At 31.8% G+C, this 20,017-nt stretch overlaps 1 protein-coding gene across 3 annotated transcripts in view; it reads left to right on the top strand.

The window, feature by feature from the left end:
• LOC137933679 (5'-3' exonuclease PLD3-like) overlaps positions 1-20,017 on the top strand; it is a 79,394-nt gene that overhangs the window by 20,036 nt on the left and 39,341 nt on the right. For 2 of the 3 annotated variants that reach the window (XM_068777688.1, XM_068777686.1), the window contains exons 1-7: positions 5,625-5,746; positions 5,824-5,936; positions 6,106-6,270; positions 7,392-7,569; positions 9,962-10,096; positions 10,659-10,781; positions 11,725-11,793. In XM_068777688.1, coding sequence (XP_068633789.1) covers positions 5,699-5,746; positions 5,824-5,936; positions 6,106-6,270; positions 7,392-7,569; positions 9,962-10,096; positions 10,659-10,781; positions 11,725-11,793 — 831 coding nt within the window. In that variant the 5' untranslated portion in view covers positions 5,625-5,698. Of the gene's footprint in view, positions 1-5,624; positions 5,747-5,823; positions 5,937-6,105; positions 6,271-7,391; positions 7,570-9,961; positions 10,097-10,658; positions 10,782-11,724; positions 11,794-20,017 lie in introns of those variants that run through there. The other variant, XM_068777689.1, reaches the window with a different exon arrangement.

The following is a 20,017-nucleotide window of genomic DNA, read 5'->3' on the forward strand; positions in this document are numbered from 1 at the left end:
TAAGTTGACTGATAGAGAATATCCATAATGCATTGAGGTCTTCATTGCAAAACGTGTGCAAGCACCTCGTGTGGACACGCCGCTCGATTTGGACTACAATTTGTTTAAACGGATATACTTTTAATGATATTCATTTGGTATAAAGTAATTAATAATATCAGTATGTCACTTATTAAAGATATTTTGTAACAAATTGTTTGAAACCTGTCGAGGTTAGTCTAACGACCGTTAGGAACTTGCGACTGTTTCGGATAATTCATGTTGATATTTGCCTAATTTTGTTTTACACCCGTTGCCATGACAACGGTAAATTGGAGCCATGTGCTTTCTCAAGCAATATTTACAACTTACCATACGACCTTGTGACCGTAGTAAACGAAATAAGGACTCCAGTTATTTCATTCGACGTACTAGCTCTACAGTTTCAAGAATTCTTTTATTTGTAAGTACTAAAATTAAGTTTTTTATACAGTATAAGTTAAGTGTCTAATGCATTCATTGGATAAGTCAAATACAGATCATGATTCTATTTTAAATTTTTATAATACACGGAATATATTTCTTTGTTTAGATTGCGTAAATGTGATCATGTGTTTTGATACTGAGTTCAACGAAATTGGCTTTATTTTTATTGGCTAAAATGTGTATTTAGTATTTTTTTTACTATTTTGTAGCTTTTTAACGAATTGAAATGGCGTAGTAAGTCCACATAGCGCGTAGAACTGATAGCTAAAGCCACGTAGCGCGAAGGTTTTGGAGTAAAGATCACGTTAAGAAGATGTTGACTGCCTGTCAAGGAGGACAAACAGCTGTTAAGGTCGGAAGACACTGTTCATCAAACGTGTTCGCCGACCGCCTGAAACCGGTCTTATTGAAAATCTATGAGAGTGGTTTTAGTCCAGCAGTTGACCTCCTACTCCTGGAATGATAATGATGATGATGACCTGCCCTTATAAACTCTAGAAGTGTGATCAATTGTCTAACTTTTAGTGGTCGACTACGCTCAATACCACAGTAGCCGAAGCAATACGATCCGCGGATTATTTATCGGCACAGATAGTGTAGCATAATGCGCGGCAAACTTTCCAAAAAGTTTTCTCTTCTTTCAATTACTGCTATTCTTAAATGTTTTCTCTATGATGTCTGAAACCATAAATATCCAGTTAAATTGATCTCACTTTTATAACATATGAAGCACGCCCCAATCTTACTTATTTTAAAAAGTAAATTGTCCTACCAAAACGATGGTGGTTAACATGATATTAAATTATTTTTATATTCTATTTTCAAATTTATAATTTTTTTTAGTTACGGAAGATCACTGTTTGTCTATTGATATTTACAGTGTATCTAGATTTTAAGTAGCGTGAGAGCCTTTAAAATTTTCCGTAAATCAACGTTGAATCCGATGTCGGGTTGAAAATTAAGCTAAAAGTATGAATTGTTGCTTGTCTGATACAATAATGTTACGGCTACATGTATAAAGTATAACAAAAATAGAAAAGTATAAATTTGTGATAATAGTCATAGAAAAAAAAAAACATTTAAAAATTAAAATAAAATCAAATAAAATAACACAAAATTTTCTTATTTTTTTGAATTGTTGAAAATACAATTACCTGTCCCATCGCTTAAATTCATCTTGACGTTGATTTATGGGAAGCTCTGTATATTGTTCATAACTGCGCTCAAGGTTATGGTAGAGGAGAATTTGGTAAAAGTACTTTTTGTACATGTTATATTAAAGTTTAGTTCTTTTCTTGTTATTAAAAACAATAAAGGTCAGTGGATATTTTGATATCAGTAGTGGATTCGAAAGTCTCAGTCAGGTTACAAATAATAGTTATTTAATTGGTCGTCTATAAATCAATAACGGTAAAGGTAACGGTTACTTTTGGCTGTAATCGGCGTTATTCTACTTAATGTTTTATCAAAATTAACTTTCTTAATCACAGCCTTTACTACTCTACCAGACGTCGAGGTATAATTTCATGGATCGTCAGCCCTAATACGAAAGCAGTTAAAAAGCTTCGGAGACAAATTCAACAATCGATATCCATTAGTAATGAAATGTTTATTTACAAGTCTATGGCCGCACGCGAAGTAAAAGACCTTAACACTGCCGCATTAATGCTATAATCCATTTTGCCATGAAAATTAATTTCTTTACTTAAAGTAAATTAAAAAGCTGCGAAAATGCACTGCAGTATTTCTGTGACAAGGTTAAGTTGTAACTTTCCCGGAATATGTTCAGAAACATATTATAATTAAACTTTGTATATTTGTAGAGACATACAATATAAGGATTAGAATCGATATTTGAATTCAATTCGTATACATCGATTATATAGTATTTCTTAATGTGATAAATTACATTGTTTTAAAAAAGTTTAATCTGTAACTGTTATCTCATATTCCGAGCGAGTACGAAAACATTTTTTTTATCTGTGGAGGAATGCAATACATTCATTTTAAATCGATTCGATCGATTTTATAATCTCTTAATTTGATTAAAGATTTCGCTTAAGGAGATATCATTTTTGTCATAATTAATTTAACTAAATATAATTAATAATTTTCATCTGCGTTTAAAATTTAGTTGTAAATAATTTATATAGTCAAAAGTTATCATTGTATTTCTCGCTGTTCTACGCCGTAGACTTTAGTTACGAATCTATTAACGTTAACAACTCACGGCTTAGTTAGATTGTAGAAATTATTTATTACTTGAAAGATGGCGTAATTCTCTAAGACTTTTTAATGGCTTTCTCAAGACGGTATCGGGTTGCGTCATTCGTACTATTAATGGTTATCATTATATAGCACTATCTTTTCGAAAGGAATATACTTAGAAAGGATTATTCATTGTGATTTAAAACAATTGTACCTAAATTTTATTTTAATTTCTCAAAATATAATACAAACTGTCTTTTCTATTTTAACAAATGAATGTACAGATAATAATAAAGATATTTGTTATCGAATGTCAAATCCAGGGATAAATTTTAAATAATCACTTTTACTGTTATCATTGAAAACGGAGAATGTTATGTCATTTATATCTTACATGACCTTAAGAAACATTGGAGAGATTTAAACAACAACAAGAAAATTTCGTTTCACGGTTCTTTCTATAAACTGATTATTCAATTATGTAAATTGATTTCTCGTACAAGTTATATTGTACAATAACATTTTAAACGATTTTCATTGTGTATCATTTAATACAAAGAGTTTTTTTTATCTATTTTCACCATTAGTATTTTTTATTATTCTTAAAATAATATATATAAATAAAAGTTAGAGTTCGTGATAATTTAATATTTTATAGTTCACCTTTACATTAAGTGTTCATTTAAGTGAATAAGTATCGATTTTTTATGATTCTGTTCATATAATAAAGTATTCAGATAAAATTATAAGCATTTTTCTTAATCGTATCTTAGGTGCAAATAAATTAACCAAATGTACTATTTTCGAAGTCTCACATATGTATTATATTATACTATGTGTTATAGTTAATATTCGCATGTATTATATTAGAGTATTTTTATTAACCTTAAAACTTCTAAAAATTGTCATAAGTTTTTTAATCTATTTTTTTTTCATTTTTAATCAAATACAGCAGTAAATTGGTAGACAAGAGTTACCATTTATGTAATCGTTTTATTTTTTTTAAGTGAAATAGTGTCGTACTTTTTTGTAGTATCGAATCTTTGGTACTATCTATGCTTGTTTCTTATCAAATAAAATATCAGCAATGAAATAATAAGTAAGATTTTTTTAACACAAATTGATCACTATTCTATAAAGACAAAAATTATTTATGGTGACTTTAGTTTCGAAATGTGGAGTGTAAAACCGTTTTAAGTAGAAACGATAATAAATAATTAGATTAAATATATAATAATAAATAATTTGGATTGAATACCCTCGATATTTTTGTAACTTATCTGGACTTATCTTATATGGACCAATTACTTTAAAACTACAATATTTTTCTGCAATAATAGTTCGTTCTTTAGTAAATTTTTTGATAATTAATATTATACATAATCGGTTTAAAAAATTATAAACTACGACTATTTTTAAGAAAAACATTAAAGATTTAATCTATTCGTGTCTACTTTTGGTTTATTTTATTTAGAAAAAAAAAATCTCAAATTTATTTCAATTATTTAGATTGTCTATTTAAAAATTATTTTTCCGTGATCGGTATTCGATGCTATATTTAAGATTTAGCCGAAAAACAGTTATTGAGTTTAAATAAAATCTATTCATTTATGATATTGTGCTTATAATAATTGTTTGACTAAACAATGAATTTAGTATCTGATCTTTCAGTGCGTCGCAAAGTATTTTTTAAAAAAGGAAAATTAGGGAAAATGCAAATAACGTCGATTTAATAACAGCTTTGTGTTATAATCTTTAATTTTTTTTACAAACTGCTAGTATGCAGCATGGCGTCACCCTATTTACATACTGCTTAATATTTTATTGACGGCTTGACATTATAAAAACGTACGTTCCACTCAACTTTTCCTGTGGTTAAAGAAAAACTATTTGTCACACGTAGTATAACTTGGACGGTTATCGTGCTAACACGACAGGGTTGTTGATGTTTATATAAAAACGCTGGATTTCGATTCAATAATGTGAATTAGAATACCTCGAAAAACAATTTCGCTGTTGACGAGTTGTGGTAAAACAATATTCGAGTATAGATAGTATCTACTTAATCGCTTTTTATTAGAAATCAATCCATTTACTTTCCTCACACAAACTTAGTTAGGCCTAAAATAAAAAAAAATTATTACCGTAAGTATTTAAATTTTAATTCCATAATCTTTCGAAAGTAAAATAATAATACGTTCAGTTCTTTAAAACTTAAGATGCTGTTATATATTTCAAAAGATCGACTGAAATAGTAATTAAAATCTTAAAATTCTTGTATGTTTTACTTGGTATAAAATTTAATCGATTTTACTTTTTCTGGTTAATAAACTTCGGCTGGATGAAATAAATGAAATTCGTAAAATTACCCCGCGGTGCAGGTAAGTTGTAACATTTGCGTGATATCACTTTAATGACTGTATTTTGCCCTGAATACTTTTACGGTCTGAACTAACCCAGTATTTAAAATGCACATGAACAATGCGGCGGTTGCCGACGTCATCCACTTTGCAGTAATATTTTTGCTACTATTGCGCCTGCACGGTTTGTAAAGGAGTACCAGGATACACGAAAATGCAGTTAATAACGTATAGTATTCGTGATGGCATTTTAAAAAGTTTTAACAGTGATGCATGCACTTTGAGTATTGATTTTAGTTACTTTTTAACAACGTTGCAACGACTTCTAGATAAATGGTTAGTACATTTGTTCATCGTTTATTGAATATTTGTTAAAATTTATTTATACTCGGAAACTTTTAGGTAAAATGACACAAATTTATATCGAAAAATTAATAACAACAAATAGTAACAATTCTATTTAAAACTTGTACTTCAAAGTTAGTTTTTTATTCTTACCTGGTTTAACATCAATTGTCAATGAGTTGTCAATTTAAACGTCAAATTTGAAATACATATTGTGAATGAAATGACAACAAAACAAAGAAGTTATTTATATAATCATTAAACAATAGTTTGTACTTTTAATTTCAACTTTTATTCCACTTACAAATATTACTTACACCATGGGATATATTAAAGCATTATTTAAATACCTAAACTTTCGAATAAAAGTTCGTATCGTGTTTGTTTTCCCCAATGCTTATTATTAAGTTAAAACTTTTTAGAAATCATTGATTATTTTTTTTAGACTGTACTAGAATCGGGGAGTGTGGGGAACGCGTCATCCTCTGATGAGGAGCTGGAACAGTGGGAGCAAATTTTCATGATGAGAGATGAAAATGGAAACAGCTATAATGACAAGTAAGTTTTAAAACTAATAAACAATATGTATAGTAAAGCAATTAACATATTTTTTAAAGTTAATCCGAGAAGTTCATTGCTTTATAGTATAATGTTTCAGTGAGTGACTATAAAATTTAAATATTTCTTGGATTAAATTACAAATACTAACAAAAACTTTTGTTGGCAGGAGGAAGAAACGTAGTATATGGTGCCGACCGTCATGTATCCCTGTTTCAATAGTGATTTTATTAATAGTTCTGGTTGTTTTGGTGCCTTTGCTGGATCAGCCAAATGTTGCTCATGTGACATCACCAACTACGCCAGTCACTGTGCAGTGCACTGATGAGTGCAGGTGAGATGCCATTAATTTGTAAATGTGAAATGAAAAAAAAATCCACGGAGACAAAAATCACTTTACCCCAGGACACAGATAACTAAGAGTTTCTCAAATGTAATAATTTAAGTAATAACAATTTAATAATTTAATTTTTCATGAAGTGAAAGTTAAATTATTGTGTTATTATGCTACTTAAAATTATCCCATCATAGCATAGTAGTTATGGTCCTGGTGGACTCAGCATCTTTTTAATTCCACCAATTCTCTTGTATTAAGGTAGTTCATAAATTAATTTGGGACAATTCTGTGATAAATTTCATTTGATATTAATTGTAAAGTTGACGACTTAGCAAATCTCAGACAAGTCTTTCCATATCAATGTTCATTTTCCTTAACATATTGTGGCTAAAGTATATCTGTATATCAAATAATTTATAACAATAGAAAATATTACCTATCAAAAATCTCTTATTTTCAAGAATTATGCCAAAATACTTGTAGTTAATGTATATGTAAAAAATACAATTTTATTGTTTAATTATCGAGGATTATTGTTTACAATTTTCTTTCCATTTTTTTCATATGTACTATTCCCAAATTGTCCCATACTTCAAATGCCCACTGTAAGGTTCACATTTCACCTAACTCCAGGCTTCAAGCGTGTCCGTAGTATTGCTTTTTTTAAAATAAAATGGCCTAAGATAATAATAATTCTAATATAAAAAATTTATTTAATATACAGCATATTTATATGACACAATAATCTAGGTTATCCAGATGTGGTAGGGCGATTTGAATGTTAAATGGCAATTCTAAAATGGACTCAATAAGTTTATAAAATTAATGTTACATGGCGGACATAATAATTTCAGAAAGGCTCAGGCACAAAAAAGTTTGGCAAGCACTGATCTGTCTTTAATTTCATGATGTTATAAGTATTCTTGCAATTTGCTGTTTTATAAGAGAAATCTGTAATTTCTTTTATATAATTACAATTTTTATAGAATTATCACTTTGTTTTTTATAGATTAAAACTATTTACAATTTTATAATGTTCCCAACTTTGACACACCAATAGTAAACAATCAAACGGAGAACGGATATTGTATGTATATTTTTATTTGCTTTTGTTTCAGATTATCTCTAGTAGAGAGTATTCCTGAAGGGCATATGTATCCTCCAAACATGACACATACGCCTACAAAAAATGTTTGGTTAGATTTAATAGATGAAGCTCAAACGTCTATAGAAATAGCATCCTTTTATTGGTCGCTTAGGTTTAATGAATTTTATCCTTATAATTCCTCTATAGAGGTAAGTGGTATTTTTATTTTATGATTTTTCTCTTTCATAACAAATGTTTTTATACTGCCACTTAGCTTCAATAATAATGAGTGCATTATTAGTTTATTTTCAATACTACTGTAACTATTTAGATTTCTACTATCGTTTTTGTAGATTATTTTTTAATGAATTCTGTGGATATATACATATATATATGTACTAATTCTTTAAAAAAATTAGTATGTATATATATATATACTAATTTTTAAAATCGATTTCTTGTTATGGATTTTTTGCAATCGATTAACATATAAATTCCAATGGTATTTTTTTATACAGAAACTAACAAACGCTACTACTAAATTTTTCCCTACATGAATCGGCACTTAAAATTGTAAACTTGAATTGATAATAAAAAATAGTTTTACTAAAAACACCTTCATTTAAATAATTAATTTAATAAGATTATAAAACTTTAAATGTGAATATTAGCTTAAAAGGAATATAAAATTTAGCAAATTTGTGTTATTGTGTATTTTGCATATTCTAAATTCTTTTTGTCTACTCAAAATATTTCTGCATTGCAAAACTAGTAAAGTATTCGTATATATCAGGGGTGTCAAACTCACGGGTTGGATGCGGCCGGAGATGAACATTTTAGTTGACTGTGAATATATCCGTCGCGAAGTAAAAATAAGATAGAAAGGTGAATTAGGAACGAAACTTGCATATAGAGTTTCAGCATATTTTATTTATAAACTATTCAGTACCTGGTGATAAATACTGCACATCGACCTTTTGAAAGAGTCAATCGGCTAATTTCGACTTCGTAGAGCGCTATCTCTTTCGCACGAAACAATCAGTCCGGTATCAATTAGGAGCTGTTAAAACAAGTATCATAAGATAACTCGTCCCGTGGTACGCGATGTTCACGCTGCCTCTGCAATTCTCGTAGTGCTACGATTGTTCAAGATCATGTGGACCCTTATAACGTAAATTTGAATTAGGCCCGGCGCGTGAGGCGTCACATAGCTGGTGAGCGCACCCGGCACTAACAGTGTGCGTCGGTGCGTGAGACGATACCTAGCTAGTGAATGCGACAGAGGTCAGGGTCCTTCTTCCAGGAAATGGAATCTAAACTCCTGTGGGTGGCGCGCGGGCGCATTGGAATGTTTGTCATAAAAACCCGCTGTACCGACGCCACTTGAAATGTACCGTGCCCTGTCAAGTATTCTAATATTTTTTACTGTATTGCAATTTATGTGACATTTCTTGTGTGTACATATATATATATATATATATATATATATATTTAAGATTTTAATTTAAACATATGGAACGCTAACATGCAACGTTAGACACTTCGTTCGCCTCACAGTCGAAGCATTGATTTTTTATTTGCGGCTTATCTAAAGTTAAGCCTTGTTTATTTTGCCCTAGTAAGCTTTTGAGTTTGACACCCCTGATATATTTGCAGCAAATCGCCATATTGGCATTATTGTTACCTACAGACACAGCTGTGTAGAATAAAATGGTTTAGTGGTTTATATTACATTGCATCAGCGATAAAACTTAGATTGTGTCTTATTTGCAACATTTATTCTAATAATCCATAAATAACGATTTGTCGTTAAATATGGCGTCTCTACAGATCGGATATTAATGGCTTCTTCGCAAATTTGATATATTAATGACGTGTAAGATATTACGACTATAAAAATTATTACCATGACGTTAATAGATCATAAAATTTGTTTGACGTTTACTTATATGTGAGAGTATAATAAAAAACATTATAATTTGTTTTTGGCGGGAAATGGAGAAATATTTAGGTTAAGACTTTTAGGGGCGAAACGATGTGTAATCAAAATTTTACTCTTACGTTATTACATATAAATACATTTTTTTGTAAGAGTGAAATTCAAAAAGTTTATCACCATCATTATTACTTCAGCAGTAAGACATTCACCGCTGAACATAGATATCTATGGGGATATACACTGTAATTGCCTCGCTTGAAAGGCAGGTTGGCGATCGCAGTGTGGTATTATGGTATTTAGAGGACGCTGTTGCCTATCCTCTGGGATTTGTATGTGAGCAGAGGCAATCCTAAATATTTAACGCATAAATTGTAAATTATATGAGATGTATGGTGGCGAATCGAATCCGCATCCGACGATCGCAAGTCCTCGTAGGCTGGGCTACCACTACTCATCTATACACATTATTAAATTATATAGTCGTTTTACTTATAAATGAATATGTATAAGTATATTGAAAGTGCCTTGTAGTGGCTCCTATGGGCTGAAATGACTTAATAGATATAGGTTAGAGAAATGTTATGACAAGTAATCGAAAGTAAAATTACGAAAGAAACTTTTGATGTGTTTTCTTTTGTTCTTTAAGCTTCGTTGTATTCCAGGGAGAGCAGGTGTTCCAAGCACTTTACGCAGCCGGGTCAAAACGGAAGATTAATTTAAAAATTGCTCAAAACTGGCCCAGCAAATCTTATCCTAATATAGATACAGAGTATTTAGTTAAGAAAAAAGCAGCACAGGTATAGTATTATTTTTTTATATCTTTGAAGTAGCTAAACATTATTTTCTCTAGTATTCGTTGGTTAAGAAAACTGCCCATTTGTAGACTCGACGACGTAACTAAAAATAATAATGAAGAAGGAACTTGTCGTTGAACGTGTCCCCGTGACCTAAGTATTTACGTCCAATGTTTTTGACCAACGTCTTTACATCCAATGTCTTTTTAACCTATTTCTTTACATTCAATGTCTTTTTGACCAACCTCTTTACAAACAATGTCTTTTTAACCTATATCTTTACATCCAATGTCTTTTTAACCTACATCATTACATCTAATGTTTTTTTGACCAACGCCCTTTTAACCAGCGTCTTTACATCCAGTGTCTTTTTGACCAACGTCGTTACATCCAATGTCTTTTTGACCAACATCCTTTTAACCAGCGTCTTTACATCCAGTGTCTTTTTGACCAACGTCGTTACATCCAATGTCTTTTTGACCAACATCCTTTTAACCAACGTATTTACATCCAATGTTTTTTTGACCAACGACTTTTGACCAATTTCTTTTTTGTATTAATACAGGTTAGAAGTTTAAATTTTTCCAAACTGTTGGGGAATGGAGTTCTGCACACAAAGTTCTGGATCGTGGATCGGCAACACTTTTATATTGGTAGTGCCAATATGGACTGGCGATCACTTACTCAGGTATGAGATATATGTTTATTAGGAACGGTCAAAAACGGTTACGAAGCTATTGTTATGACCCGACATCACGTCATCATCACCATCACAGCTACACCAAGGCCTTTCGCATAGGTTTACAATACGACTGGTTGGAAGCTGACTGCAACTAGTCTCTTCTGACGACTTTTATAAGGTCATCTGTTCACTTTATGGGTAGATGTCGTTCACTGCGCTTGCCGGGCCGTAGTCTCCCCTCTACAATCAATCTGGAATATAATAAGCACTTTTATAAGTAACATGTTTAAGTTAGATGACAACCAACATATGTTTATGAGCAGGCAAAAACTTTGAGAAATTGTTTTATAAATTTATCTACTGGTATATCATTCAAGCCGCCTCCATAATTTTTTAGCTATAATAATATTAGTTAAATATGTATCCAAATTACCGATCTCTACGTATAAATTTTTATATCAACGTAGCTTGTATACACAAGTCTTCTCTGTCTAAGAAAGTTTTACTTTCGAAACCCTATTTATTTTATTTATTTCAACCCCAAAGGGACACAGATGTTTTTGTCAATTTCTTACGAACGTTACGTAAGTTTATGTTGTACATTAAAATAATAAAATTTAATTACGTTTGCGGAGATGTCTAGTACAAAAACAAACAATTATAAACCTAATCTCAATAACGGTAGAGTTCAAATTTCGATTTGAATTATTTGTATACGAATTAAATAATTGTAGTACTTGATATATTTTTAAGGTCTGGTCTTAAAGTCTTTAGTATATATTGAGTCTAGGTAAATGCCTTATTGAAACGTTCTGGAGTGGTGATTATGAGTCAGTAGACTGGACATGTTTAGCCACCCCCTACTTAGTCGTAGAAGTCCTAGTATCTAGTTGTAGAATTTCAAACTCTTTTTTTCTAAATTAATTAAACTATTTTTTTGTTCGTACAGGTGAAGGAACTAGGCATAGTTGCGTATAATTGTTCCTGCATGGCAACGGATCTGGGAAAAATATTCGATGTGAGTACGTTTTATTTTTTGTTAATATATATTTAAAAAGAAATATTGATATATATATAAAATATATTTCTATATATCTAAAAATATAATTTTTATATATGTAGTAGTTTCATACTTAAGTATGTGTTTATAAGTAATTATAAAAAAAACTAGGGATGGGTAGTCAAATTTTATGATAGTGAAAACCATGTTTAAAAATTTATAATCTATCGGTATATGGCGTCGTATATATATGAGGATGTCGCTGGGGGCATAAGGAAAGCGGCCCTGTCTGCCAGTCCGACTCAGCCCCGCGTACTGCAAAAATTACCATAGTTTAAATGTAACACAGTTTTATATTGTAAAGAGCGTCACAATACATAAACAATCACTAGTACAAAAATAAATAAAACGTAAAGTGTATGAATTGTGGTGGAGGATAGAAGTTGATGCAAGGAAGGTTCGTAAATAAAAGTTTGGAATGATACATGAAGGATGAAACATAAGAAAATTCATCGAAAATTGTTATAAACGAAACCTATTAAATTATTCAAGAAATCTAATTCCTTATTTTAATTATGACAGGGGAAATGTAATTAAAAAAATACTTGTTCAACACATGTCTAAAGTTGAAAGTTGTGCAGAAAATTAAAATAAAATGCGGAATTTTAATTACCAAAAATATTAAGAAAGGAACCAAATACGTGCATATATGTATTAAATTCACTTTTCTTGATAATTATTTACGATTCGGTGACAAATTGTTGACAGCACTTCATTCAACAATCACTGTTTTTTTACATGCTCTTTGTTAAATTTTATAACACCAAGTAACAGAGAATTCAGTTACATTTATTGAGAGTAAATAAATCCTTCAAAGAGTTGCATGTGGCTCGCCAGCTGGTTCCTAGTATAGACTATATAAATATAGCATATACTATATATGTTTTATTTGTGTTCATAAAATTAATTCACTTTTTTATAACATTTATACACCTGCATTACCTTTGGTTGATTGGATAATTGTAGAATGGGAATAAGGCATGAAAACATAGCCATTATAAAAGTATTTTTTGTTAATAAATATAACATTATTTATTATAAAAGTATATGTTAATAAATATATAAATATAACATTATTTTAAAATAATGTTTGTATCGTTAACGTATAATTCTGAATCTTTTCTAACGTAAGTCGTTAATAAAAGTATACTTTTTTATCCACAGATTAGGTTTATTCGAAATTAAACTTTGTGGTATTGGAATAGAGCTTAGGTTCATATTAACAGCCGCACCGCGTTCTCATCCACGCGTATATCAAAGCACACTTAACTTATATAAGCACTGCGTTTTTAAATGCAAGCAGCTTATTAACGAAATGTATTCAGAAACGCTGGTGTTATTTTTAGATCGTATTTTCTCTTCGTACGTTTAAAAACAGGCATGTTTTCTTGGTGGAATTTTTATAATTTAACGATTTTAAGAAAATAATTGCATATTCATATGTGTTACTCTAGTAAAAGCACACGATCTAATTAAGGTCAACTAAAGAAGCAAAATGCAAGCCGCTTTCAACTTGTAGTTATAGAAATCTACAGAGCAATTTTTATACTATTCTTTAGTTACTAAAACATGACTTTAATATAAATTAATTTATCCAGGAACATACTCATTAAAAACAAACTTGTAAAGTTCTCTTTACGGAGTGAGTAACAATAATGTTTCATTGTACTTCTATCACAACTAATTACTTTTGTTATCTAAATATTTATCAAGAAAGAATCAAAATAAATTATTCGGATAGTGGTCATATTTAATAGTTGTTCTATCGGAATGCTGAATACGTAACAATTTATAGATCGAACCGAGGTTTCTCCTTGGGGCATTTACGTTCAGTCACTACATAAATCCGTTAATTTTAGATGGCTCCACTTAGAAAACAACCTCTATAGGGTATTTCAATTGTCCTGAGGCCAAGACACGCTCTCGGTATCACATGTATAATGTGCAGTCAAAAACAACTTGCCCTCGCTCACGAGAACGCTTAAAAGCTTATCAACGAGAGAGAACCCATTTTCATCCTAGATAAAAGTGTTGCTGGAGTTTCTTCTGACATCTTTTCTCCCGGCGCTAACATATGTTAGTGGTTGTTAGATAATAGCAACAAAGTCGAGAAGCGTCTGGTTCAGCTAAGGGTTCAGCGACCTTCCAATCCCGTAATAACGTAGCAAGTAGGCACTGAGTGAAGTGTCCCAAGGGAGCCTTCAAGTTTTGCTACTTAAAATAAAGTTAAGGCTTAGTACCTTCCTTGCTGTGCACCATTATACCCGCGGGAGTCCGAGAGAGGTGAACTCCAACTCGGTCTGTTGCTATTGCTCGAGTAACATTACAACCGCTTCGGAAAACGTTAAGGGAGAAGAAATGCCGGAATAAACTCTAACAACGCTTGTATCTGTAATAATAGTGGATATCTGATTTCTCATCTCGAATACGGTAGAAGCATTAAGTTTTTACATTTTGTTATTAAATATGTAAATTCCTCGTAGCAAACATTTGTAAATAATAATTAAAATGAAGCAAATAAGTTTTAATATATGTTGATCACAAATATCGTTATAAAGTACGGCCCTGTTGTTTTAAACAGTAATTGCTTCATTGTGAGTTTATAGCGTTACAAGTTTCTCTTTCCATTGCGCATTAAACATGAAACGCTAGTGTTGTGGATACGGAGAAAGGTAATTGGCTCCCCGCTTACCGTCTCGTCTGCCTTCAACTGTGTGCCGTCTGACTTTGTTACATTACAAACGCAGACAGAAAAACTAAGGGACGAATTTAGTAAATTAGATATATACCAACCGTCAATATATATACAATAATATCCTTTTTATTAACAGTAATATAAATAATTTCGGAAAAACGACCACCGTTCTTTTAATACGAAAAAAATACGCCTGTTTTAGTTAGTATTAAGTTGATTCATCGTTTTTGGAGTATACGATTTTATAATAAAATCTCTGAAGCAATTTCACATTTATCTGCAAAAAATTTCAAAGCTTACGTTAAGGAAAGATTGATCAATAAAGTATATTATTGTCATCTCTCCCTACAGATTTTATACTGCCAGATATTATTAACTTGTCGCATTGCAATAGAAAATATAAAATTAATGCAACATATTTCAGAGTGAATACTTTATATCGATTAAATGAGAATATGCGTAAAAAACCTTTAAAGCCTTTTGCTGACAAATTAGACACCTATAACCAATCATCGTGTATAATCTCTCAATGACGTCGTGAGTTATGCTTTTGAATTTCTTTTTATATCTAACATTTACTTTATATAATTTTTAATGTATAGCTGTTTGTTTATTTTACTAATGAATAAGTAAACAAATATGGACCGTGGAATGTTAGCAGATTTAACAGATCTGTTCTCCACCAACTCCATATAAAGACTTGGCTTTCCATCATCTGTTACAAGCGGATTCTTGGGCTACTTCGGCCACATAACTCGGAGGCAACCAGAGAGTCTCGATAAGCTGGTTGTCGTAAGAAATCTACAGAGAAAGAGAGTAAGAAGACAATTACCCGATGGGTGGACTGTATGCGGGCCTCACAATAACGGAAGCACTCAGAAAGGCAGATCGTAGAGACCTTTTTGGAGGCAATTCGTCGAATCCTCAACTAAAACTTTTCAGGAAGGCTGCGACCTTCGGCAATAAAGAGAAACGAATAAAAAAAAGAAATATAGACATTTTTGTACTTTTTATATTTATATTGCAAATATTGAAAGTTTTAATATATAGTCTACATTTTAATTTAACATATTCATTCGTAAAGGATTTGCCGAAATGTCTACATCGAGCGTATATGGTATCGAATAATATTTTTATATCCAATAAATATACTTTCATTTGAACGAATTGAAATTGAATGAATAAATTTTTCAAATCAAGTTTTATGTATTATAAATAAGAATTTACGTTTATTAACCAGCGGATCGCTTGGGCAATCGATGGCTGTTGGGACCAAAGGTGGCTAGATTGACAACCACGAGCTGGTGGATTCGGTGCGGAAGTCCATGGATACGGGTAGACTATTTGTGAGAATATTTGGGGAGGCCCTACGCCTTGCAGTGGTTGTCTAATCGATGACATGATAATGAACCAGCAAATCTGTTAGTTGTCGTGCTGTAAAAGTTATTAGCTTGCCCCAAAGAAAACGAAAGAATAAATCAATAAAAGAAATTCCATAATGGCAACTATATTTCCTACCGAACACTGCAAGACAAATGTTTTGTAGATCTTTATAGTAATGCTTTATGGTAAAGTACATTTGTTGTTTGATTACATACACCAACGTACATATTTTTTATTGATGTCAAATGTTTGATAGAGTAGGCATTTTAACTTTTCTTGCTATGGGAAAAGAAGTGTTATTTTTAATATGTTCTATCTATTGAGACTAATCAAATGGGTCTACTAAGCCTTTGTATTTTACGCTTGGCATCACATTCGAATAAAATTTTTAATACAGATTATCTATTTCTTAGTAGTTCCCTCATTTTTTTAAGATCGTGTCTTCAGAGACTGATAGAAACGACGATGAGCTTTTTCTATGCCATCCTATCCTCTGCTTTCCTCAGGGCAGTTGTAATGGAATCCAGTTATTGAGTTGATCAGACCAGCGAGCCTTTCGCTCAAGTGGTCTTTACGGTCTACTTTTCCTACAACTAAAATTTAGTCGAACTCTAACTTTGTTAATCTGGTTGTCTGCGGGTTATTTGGTCAAAATAACTTAGATTTGGCAACATATTGTGGAGAGCGTGGCATTGATTTAAAAAGATAGGTAGAAAAAATGTTAATTGATTTCACGTATATTTATTTTATAAATATTAGAACACGGAGTACACTATTTAAAAACATAGAAAGGTAATATAAATTCGATATAACCATTATATACAAATATAATCATTTAACTCTTTCGGTGCGGTGCGCTTAAAATTGAATCATTATTGTCATTTATCCATGATAGTGGAAAAATTGATTAATATTTGTATTTGGTTATGTGTCAAAATATCCGCACAGGAAGCGTATGCAGCTGTCGAGTTGGTGACAATACAACAAATTAATGACTATGATCATGCAATTATTGACACGATAATAAAACAAATATACGCTGTCCGCTGAGAGAAAGCGTCTTTAGCCGTGCGCAAGAAGGCGCTGTTGGCTGAGAAAAAGAATACATAGTCGAGCGCCAAAAGGCGCTGTTCGCAGCGAAAGGGTTAAATTGAATAGCTATTTCGTCCAGTGAAACGTTTTCAAATAAAACTTGAGTGTAGTTTGAATGAATAACGAACCTTTCCATTTAAATTGAAAGTTCGTTCCAGTTTCACCTCTTTCATTTTTAATTAATACTTCGTTTATCAAATATACACGGTGATTGGTGTAAAAACTGTAAAAAAATAAATAAGAAATTAATATCTTATTTAACCTATCCAAAAATCAATGGTTTTAGAAATATTAATAGATGATAAGGTAACGCGTAAAAAGTGTTTTCGTATTAGTACATATTAAAACTACTTATTATTATTATCTCTCCATGCAGACTGTATACTGCTTAAAGTTATTGTCTTATCGCATTTTTATAGTAAAAATAAATTAATTTAATATATTTCTGAGCGATCACTTTGTACAATGTGATTGGAAATAGAAGTAAAAGCTTTGAAATTTTTATTCATAAACATTCAACATGTATACAATCCACTTGAACCTGATATTCATAAAAGAAACCTTAGAAATGTTTTGGTACGTAACTAAGTGTATTTCTTTAAGGAATCTAATATATTACAAGGCCTCATGAATACAATGAATCCGTTGTTCGCGACGGCATTTATGAAGGCTAAATATTCATGTATATGTTTTACCTTACATACAAGCTGTGATAAAGCGAAAGAACCAGTATTAAAAAGTCTTTTTCCCAGCCCTGACCTTTGCACTTTGAAAATTTTTGTTAGTTCGGTTTCCGGCAGAGCACTCAGGGATCCGTTATTGAATTTTTAAATACTTAAACCAATGATATAGGTTTAGTGTTTTTTATACACTCACAGCAACGATAACGTACAGAATATGTATGAAACAGTTTTATCAGTTAAGTATTTATTTCGCGAATTATTAAAATAGTTGTTCCATTCTCTCGTAGACGTAGCTCGACGAATTGCTCATCTGAAGTACCAGTGGGCGGCAAATTGCTCGTGTTAACGACCTTTGTATATTACTTAGTACCGAGAATTAAAAATTTTACCTACTATTAAGGAGACCAGAAAGTAATGTCGTTTCTATCAACATATTTTACAGAAAAACTGATTGATTTTTACCGCTCCGGTATTGAAAATTTGTATACTAGATGGCAAAAGGTTGTTGATAACGAAGGTGAATATATTGTTAATTAGTAATGTAACTTAAGTAAGCGACATTCCGGTCCCCCCGGTATTTTTTTGATAACTTCGTCAATTATTTTCTGCATTTCAAATCTCACGTTTATTTGCCAAAAAATAAGAACACGATACAAAAACAAAAACAGGTTTAGGTGTACAGTTTTAACGGAGCTATTAAATAATGTCGGTGTTGTAGTCCCTTATGTATACGAGGTGTTTGTAGTGTAGTGACATTTATTAATTAACAACACCTTCCCGCGATATAGTAATATTCAACCGAAGGCGCGCCGAAGCCATAATAAAAAATAATGCGTCGTTTTCCCAAGGGGGTTCCCCATCATTTCTCTTTCATTTCGCTTGTCAGTTTCGACGCTAATGTATTCGCTTCGAGGCGTTTATTGTGCCGTGTAACCCTTGAAAAATTAATTTATTCGACTAGACTGCCAAGTACGCAATCCATTTTCATTTGTATTGAAACGTGACACGTCAGTTCCAAGGTCCACGTCGTGTGCAATGGTTATTTTTAAATAGTGCACGTTGATGAATTTTAAAAAATATTTTTTATGTCTTGTATTAACTGATTTGTCATATTGTAACGTTGCATACATATACACCAACGATACAACCTCCTTCAACTTATCATGATGGGAAAGGTCGCTGGTAAAAGGAAGGTTGTTAGGAGAAAGAAGTCGTGGCTTCGCAACATTAGAGAGTGGACCGGAATCGCCAGCGCTGCTGAGTTATTACGCAGAACCAAAAATAAGGAAGAGAGCAGGAAGCTGATAGCCAACTTCCACTAGTTGGAGAGGCACTTCAAGAAGAAGAAGAACGTTGCATGACAGCGTCTTGTATGTTTTAGTTAAAATTTTAACATAAGAAATATAAACGCGAGAAATGTCACAAATTGCAATATAGTAACAAATTTTTGAACACTTGACGGGGCACGGTACATAAAAAAAGGCGATGGACAGAGTGGAAGCGTGCTATCGGCTCAGTAGACGTTTGTTTCTATAACAAAATTCCAATGTGCCCGCACCCCAGCCACAGGAGTTTACATCCATTGCCCGGGAGAAGGATCCTGGCGTCGGTCGCGTTCACCAGCTATGTGACGTCTCACGCGTTCAGGCTAATTCGAATTTACGTTATAATATCGGTGCAATATGTATTCTGATTGTTCGTCTTAGTTGTCAGCAAAGAGATTTAAATTTGAAAGCCTTTACACCTTCCTTCCAGTATCAAGTAATCACTCTGATACATGTATTTTTCTATTGAACTACGATCGGCTAATATTACCGACACTCCAAAATCTGCAATGACAGATAGGAATAAATAATCACTCGTATGTGGTAATTTTGATAATGCTTTTCCTTACTATATTATTATTAAATTATTTATTAATTGTGAAGCTATTGATTTTTTTGAAAAAACCGTGTTATACATTTGTTGATAACTAATGAGATATAAATTCGCACAAAAGAAATGCTCTAGAGCTGCGACCACGAGCCAGTAGAAGCGGCGTAGTTAGGCTTCCCTCTAGTTGCGAGATGTGGGCAGCGCAAGATCGATCATCGTGACGTTGTTCGGGTGAGGCATATGCATTGCAGTCGGCGTTTGTCGGCTTAAAATAAAAACAAGAAGAAGAGCTATATATTCACCCCTTTGTAGTTTTTACACCTATAATCAATGACTTTGCATTCATATTAATTTCAACTGGAAGGTTCTAGTGTTTAATGGAATCAGGCGTTACCTTGCGGAAGTCCATCCTAAGTAAGAAAAGGACCAATATTTAGCCACTTCCGCACATACA

Source organism: Battus philenor, unplaced genomic scaffold, assembly GCF_028537555.1.
Source record: "Battus philenor isolate CCGP_79_NKW_IND1 unplaced genomic scaffold, ilBatPhil1.0.hap1 SCAF_14, whole genome shotgun sequence".
Classification (NCBI taxonomy): domain Eukaryota; kingdom Metazoa; phylum Arthropoda; class Insecta; order Lepidoptera; family Papilionidae; genus Battus; species Battus philenor.